Below are 7,612 nucleotides of genomic sequence, written 5' to 3' on the forward strand. Positions count from 1 at the left end.
ATGTATTGATATATCTTGAAATTTTCCTTTTCCTCTATCTACACGAAGAAAAATTACATCAAAATCGGATACGAATATTAGGAAAGTTGTGGTTAAAAGAAAAATGAAGTGTTGTCTTCGCTTATAAGGCCAGAATCTCCTTATTGGAGATGGCTTTTCTCTTTGCCTTCTAAAGAACTTCCTTTCAGTTCTCCCTTTTTCCTTCTAAAGCAATTAAGAAAGGAGATTGTGACCATTTTTTTAATCATTCCCCTATAGACGGTGACAAAGGAATAGATTCAAAAGGTTTCTAATACGATTATTCTCTTTCCCTTTTTTAATTAAGAAGAGCCCTGCAGCCGCCTTATATGGAAATCAGCTTAACATGTTCTTTTAAAAGTTAGCCGGATAACTCTTCATTTCGTGATCGAATAGATGATCATGATTTTTTTCTATATTTCCTGTCTAGGTTATTCCCTCGTCTTTTTTTTTTTAAGTTAAAAAAATAAAATTTCATACTTTGGACAGTGATGAGGGTTTACCTTTGGTCTTCCTCTTTATCAGTTATTTTACCCCGAAAAGAGTATTTTAGCAGGTAATAACGATACATGTCAAATACTGCACTGTAATTGTTCAGCTATGGTCAGCAGATATTCTAAGAGGACATTCCAAAATCAAACCATTGTTCTCCTGGCTAGTAGTGGTAACATGTTTGCCTAGCATTCGCATGACAGCAGATTGATCCCAGCCTGAGACAGTGAGTTAAGTTGTTTACTGGGGAGGCCACTGCTGTGGTTGGGCACCCTAGTAAGGAGTTGAGCTTGCCCGGCTGACGTTCTGTTGGGCATTTTTATTCTGATGAAACTGGAACTGAAATCAGACACCTATAACCTCTTTACCATAGTCTTGCACTGTCTTTGTTTAGTTTTCTTGTTTGAGCGCACATTCAGGCACATTTTTCTATATGTTTCCCTATTTCCTTAACTCACAGGGCGACTTTCCCTGTTTGAGCCTTTTGGCTGAGCACATGCTTTTCCAACTAGAGTTGTAGCTTAGTAATAAAATGATAAAAGTATTTATTTTCCATTCGTGCCAGATTTTGCATATATGTATTGATATATCTTGAAATTTTCCTTTTCCTCTATGTACACGAAGGAAAATTACATCAAAATCGGACACGAATATTAGGAAAGTTGGGGTTAAAAGAAAAATGAAGTGTTGTCTTCGCTTATAAGGCCAGAATCTCCTTATTGGAGATGGCTTTTCTCTTTGCCTTCTAAAGAACTTCCTTTCAGTTCTCCCTTTTTCCTTAAGCTAAAGCAATTAAGAAAGGAGATTGTGACCATTTTTTTAATCATTCCCCCTATAGACGGTGACAAAGGAATAGATTCAAAAGGTTTCTAATACGATTATTCTCTTTCCCTTTTTTAATTAAGAAGATCCCTGCAGCCGCCTTATATGGAAATCAGCTTAACATGTTCTTTTTAAAAGTTAGCCTGATAACTCTTCATTTCGTGATCGAATAGATCAGTGTTTCCCAACCCTGGGGTAAATTACCCCATTGGGGTAATGAACCCGTATTTTTGGGGTAATCAATATGTTCTGAAATATAGAAAAAATTGCACAGGCAAAAGAAGCTCAACCCTCACACTGAAAAACCAGAGCAAACATAAAGTGATTACTAAATAATATCTATTAATATTGTTACTTTGAATATTCTGCACTGATGATGATTCATTTTGATATCCATTAAAATAGAAAAGTTTACATTTGTTTTGGATCCTTAACTATAAGCAGCCAATAGCGGGCTACATGATCCATACAGTTCATCAGGTGGCTGCAAAAAAAAACATCCGATGTTACCGGGTATATGTTCAATGGGGTAATTGATTAGTTGGAAATAAAATTTCGGGGTAATCATTTAAAAAAGGTTGGGAAACACTGGAATAGATGATCATGTTTTTTTTCTATATTTCCTGTCAAGGTTATTCCCTCGTCTTTTTTTTAAGTTAAAAAAATAAAATTTCTTACTTTAGACAGTGATGAGAGTTTGCCTTTGGTCTTCCTCTTTATCAGTTATTTTACCCCGAAAAGAGTATTTTAGCAGGTAATAACGATACATGTCAAATATTGCTTACATTCTCATCAGTTTGCAGATTACTTTTAAGAATGCAAAATAAAGGTAAACTTAAACGTCACTGAATATACATTATTATTATTATTATTATTATTATTATTATTATTATTATTATTATTATTATTATTATTATTATTATTATTATTATTATTATTATTATTATTAGCTAAACTATAACCCTAGTTGGAAAAGCAAAGGCTATAAGCCCAACTCCAACAAGAAAAAATAGCCCAGTTAGGAAAGGAAATAAGGAAATAGATAAATGACATAAGAAATAATGAAATTAAAATAAAATATTTTGAAAACAGTAACAGCATCTAAACAGACATTTCATATATAAACTATGAAAAAACATGCCAGCCTGTTCAATATAAAAACATTTTATGCAAGTTTGAAATTTGGGAGTTCTACCGATTCAACTACTCGAACATTCCACAACTTCGTCATAGCCGGAATAAAGCTTGTAGAATACTGTGTAGTATTGAGCCTCATTATGGAGAAGGCCTGAGTATCAGAATTAATTGCATGCCTAGTATTACAAATAGGATGGAACTGTCCGGGAAGATCTAAATGTAAGGGATGGTTAGAATTATGAAAAATCTTATGTAACATGCATAATGAACTAATTGAACGGCGTTGCCAGAGATTAATATCTAGATCAGGAATAAGAAATTTAATACACCATAAGTTCCTGTCCAACAAATTAAGATGAGAATCGGCAGCTGAAGACCAGACACGAGAGCTATACTCGAAACAAGATAGAATGAAAGATATAAAACACTTCAGAATAGATTGATTACCGAAAATCTTCCCAAGACTCAATAAGCCAATTTTTGGGGACCTAATGTGTTTCTCAAAAGTTAATTTGCTGTCGAGAATCATACCCTAAAATTTTAAATCATACAGTTTAAGGAGCCCCTGTCTTTACCCTTAGTATTCAAATTCATGCCCCATAATTTGCACCATGTGCTACTTTTAGCTAGATCTCTATTAAGGGATTCGGTAACCCCAGATCTACATTCAATTGGAATTAATGCAAAGAATGTAGCATCATTTGCATATGCAACAAACTTGTTTTCTAGGCAAAACCACATGTCATAGTATACAGTGTGAAAAGTAATGGGCCAAGAATACTACCCTGATATCACATTCTTATACTCACTATGGTGCCCATCAACGACTCTCTGTGGTCTATTACTTACTCACTATGGTGGCCATCAACAACTCTTTGTGGTCTGTTACTTAAAGATTAAATAATGATGCTAAGAAACGACTCCCCCACTCCCAATAGTTTGAGTTTGAAAAAAAGGGCCTCATGATTAATACATTCAAGGGCAGGCCTAAAATTGTGGCCAATCATACGGACTTCCTGACCACAATCAAGGGATTTCTATGTAGCATTGGAGATTGTAAGAAGGGCATCACATACTCCAAGGCCTTTACGAAAATCAAATTGTAAACTTGGGAACAGATGATTACCTTTAACTAACTATTAAGACATTTCGCCAAAGGACGTTCAAAAAACTTAGATATGAGAGTTACGGAAATTGGGCGGTAATCAGTTGGACTTAAGCTACCACAAACTCTTACATAGGGGAGTAATATTACCAATTCCTCCAATAAGTGCTAAAAGCTCCTCCTTTTGTCAACTTGTGCAAAATAACATAAATTTAGAGCTTATAAATCTGTAGTCTTTGTAAAAGACAAAAGAAAAATACCATTTAGGTCTACACTTCCATAAGTATCAAGGTCCATCAAGAGAGCTTTAATTTTATGAGATCGAAAATTTAAACTAGTTAGTTTAGTCTCAGGAAAACAGGAAATAGTAATTTAGTTTCTTAAATACATCAGCCAAAATGGTTGCCTTTTCCTTTGGACAGTAAGTAACAGTGCCATCTGGTTTAAGTAAAGGAGGAACTGTTGCATCTACACCAAAGAGGGTAGATTTAAGGGAAGTGCACCACTTATGTTCCTGGGTTATACCTGAATAGGTTTCTTTTATGGTTAAATTGTATTCCTTTTCAGTTGAATCATAAACTCTTGAGCAAAAGCTCTTAAGCTGAGTATAGTTATTCTAAGTTAAATCTGATCTGTTACCCCTCCAAAGATGATAGGTCTCCTGCTTCTCCAAATTAGCAAGTCTACAATCATTATTGAACCATGGTTGCCCCTTCACTGGGTACCTTAGCACACGAGAAGGGATTTGCCTATCAATTATGGTGACTAGATTTTCATTCAAAGGGACAGCAGGATTAACACTGATACAATTGTGACCAACACAATCCCAAAAGATTACTCAAAATCCCATTCCAGTCTGCTTGAGATTTCATATAATTCTTACATGAGTATGATACATCAGGGACAGGCTGCTCAATCTTCACTATTAATGAAATCCAAGCATGATCAGATGTCCCAACTGGAGAACCAACCTTACTTGTTATAACGCCAGAGGAGCCAGTATATACGCCGTCCAATCAGTTACCAGACCTGTGAATAGCTTCTCTTATGATTTGCTCACAGCCTAATTCAGAGGCAAAGTCTTAAGCTCTTAAGCCATGGAGATTGGTAAAAGAAACAGAATTTAACCTCTCCCTATGGTGAGCATTGAAATCACCAACAAAGACACATCTTGTGTCTTAGCCTTAATGGTAAGAAGACAATTGAAAATAGCATCATCCATGTCTGGATTCCTGTAGATCAAACTCAAATAGTAGTTATGCCTGCCACAAACTTTTATTACCTGAATCTCATGACATCCACATTCATAGCAGGACTTATGAGAAGCAGGGTACTCGGTCCTATTATACACCACCATTCCTAATACTGAATGGGATCCTGTTTCAAAACTATTGGCTTCTTAAGATCAGTTATAAGGAGCTCGTATAAGTGCGTCATATTAGAAACCAAAGTTTCTGTGCACAAACGAATAACATACTATCTGGATGCAACTGTAAGGTCTTGGATATTTACATGAAGACCATGAATATTGCAACACAGTAGACAACATTGACGAAATCTAGGACGTACTGGTCCCGGATTTTGCTCAATGTCTCCAGACAACCTAAGAATTAATGGTAATAAATAATATACATATTACTTAAAAACTAAATTAACAAGAATAACAAAAACAATATGTACAGAAATATGAAGAAAATGATTGATCAAACCCATTGACTATAGAAAAAAAGTCAGAAAAACTGGTCAATATGGAGGAGCCGATATACCATGCAAGGCTAAAAACCTTCCAGGATAGTCTCTTCAGTAGGGGTAGTTTTAGGAAGTGATGGGCCAGGCTTCTTGTAATACATGGTAGATTCTGCTGTCGTATTAATGGCTTCAGTAGGGACAGTTTCAAGAAGTGATGGCCGAGCGTCTTTTAATAAATGGTAGATTTTCCTGTCGTATTAATGGCTTCAGTAGGGGTAGTTTTAGGAGGTGATGGCCTAGGCTTCTTGTAATACATGGTAGAATCTCCAGTCATATTGAAGGTTTCTGTAGGGGTAGTTTCAGGAAGTAATAGCCCAGGCTTCTTGTAATACATAGTAGGTTCCCCTTTTTCTTGTAATACATGGTAGATTCTCCTGTCATATTAAAGGTTTCTGTAGGGGTAGTTTCAGGAAGAGATGGTCCAGGCTTCTTGTGATATATGGTAGATTCTCCGGTTGTATTAATGGCTTCAGTAGGGGCAATTTCAAGAAGTGATGGTCCGGCATCTTTTAATACATGGTAGATTCTCCTGTCGTATTAATGGCTTCAGTAGGGGTATTTTTACGAAATAATGGCCCAGGCTTCTTGTAATACATGGTAGATTCTCCTGTCATAATAAAGGTTTCTGTAGGGGTAGTTTCAAGAAGTGATGGCCCAGGCTTCTTGTAATACATGGTAGATTCTCCTGTCATAATAAAGGTTTCTGTAGGGGTAGTTTCAAGAAGTAATGGCCCAGGCTTCTTGTAATACATGGTAGATACTCCTGTTGTATTAACGACTTCATTAAGGGTAGTTTCAGGAAGTGATGGCCCAGGCTTCTTGTAATACACGGTAGATTTTCCTGTTATATTAAAGGTTTCTGAAGGGTTAGTTTCAGGAAGTAATGGCCCAGGCTTCTTGTAATATGTGGTAGATTCTCCTTGTTATATTAAAGGTTTCTGAAGGGTTAGTTTCAGGAAGTAATGGCCCAGGCTTCTTGTAATATGTGGTAGATTCTCCTTGTTATATTAAAGGTTTCTGAAGGGTTAGTTTCAGGAAGTAATGGCCCAGGCTTCTTGTAATATGTGGTAGATTCTCCTTGTTATATTAAAGGTTTCTGAAGGGTTAGTTTCAGGAAGTAATGGCCCAGGCTTCTTGTAATATGTGGTAGATTCTCCTTGTTATATTAAAGGTTTCTGAAGGGTTAGTTTCAGGAAGTAATGGCCCAGGCTTCTTGTAATATGTGGTAGATTCTCCTTGTTATATTAAAGGTTTCTGAAGGGTTAGTTTCAGGAAGTAATGGCCCAGGCTTCTTGTAATATGTGGTAGATTCTCCTTGTTATATTAAAGGTTTCTGAAGGGTTAGTTTCAGGAAGTAATGGCCCAGGCTTCTTGTAATATGTGGTAGATTCTCCTTGTTATATTAAAGGTTTCTGAAGGGTTAGTTTCAGGAAGTAATGGCCCAGGCTTCTTGTAATATGTGGTAGATTCTCCTTGTTATATTAAAGGTTTCTGAAGGGTTAGTTTCAGGAAGTAATGGCCCAGCCTTCTGGTAATACATGGTAGATTCTCCTGTCATATTAAAGGTCTCTGTAGGGGTAGTTTCAGGAAGTGATGGCCCAGGCTTCTTGTAATATGTGGTAGATTCTCCTGTCATATTAAAGGTCTCTGTAGGGGTAGTTTCAGGAAGTGATGGCCCAGGCTTCTTGTAATATGTGGTAGATTCTCCTGTTATATTAAAGGTTTCTGAAGGTGTAGTTTCAAGAAGTGATGGCCCAGGCTTCTTGTAATGCATGGTAGATTCTTCTGTCATATTAAAGGTTTCTGAAGGTGTAGTTTCAGAAAGTGGTGGCCCAGGCTCCTTGTAATACATGGTAGATTCTCCTGTCATATTAAAGGTTTCTGAAGGTGTAGTTTCAGGAAGTGGTGGCCCAGGCTTCTTGTAATACATGGTAGATTCTCCTGTCGTATAAACGGCTTCAATAGGGTTAGTTTCAGGAAGTGATGGCTCAGGCTTCTTGTAATGCATGATAGTCTCCGGTCGAATTAACGGCTTCATTAACGGTATACATAGCAGGTACTGATATAGTCTATGAAACCTTTGTCTTACACAAATTGAATATGATATATATATATATATATATATATATATATATATATATATATATATATATATATATATATATACACACACTTTTATGAGTGAGGATACTTTAACGTAGTGGATTGGTCTGTATGTGGCCATGATCAGCAAAGCTGTATATAGGAATGAAACTCATTTTATAGGTTACTGCTGAACTAATATTGCTT

General features: G+C 36.2%; 1 protein-coding gene across 1 annotated transcript; it reads right to left on the bottom strand.

Moving 5' to 3' along the window:
• Positions 1 to 6,749: 6,749 nt before the first annotated feature.
• Positions 6,750 to 7,331, bottom strand: LOC137646633 (proteoglycan 4-like). The gene has a single exon (XM_068379739.1). It carries the CDS (start codon positions 7,329 to 7,331, stop codon positions 6,750 to 6,752), a length of 582 nt encoding a protein of 193 aa, XP_068235840.1.
• Between the last annotated feature and the right edge of the window lie 281 nt (positions 7,332 to 7,612).

Source organism: Palaemon carinicauda, chromosome 9, assembly GCF_036898095.1.
Source record: "Palaemon carinicauda isolate YSFRI2023 chromosome 9, ASM3689809v2, whole genome shotgun sequence".
NCBI lineage: Eukaryota > Metazoa > Arthropoda > Malacostraca > Decapoda > Palaemonidae > Palaemon > Palaemon carinicauda.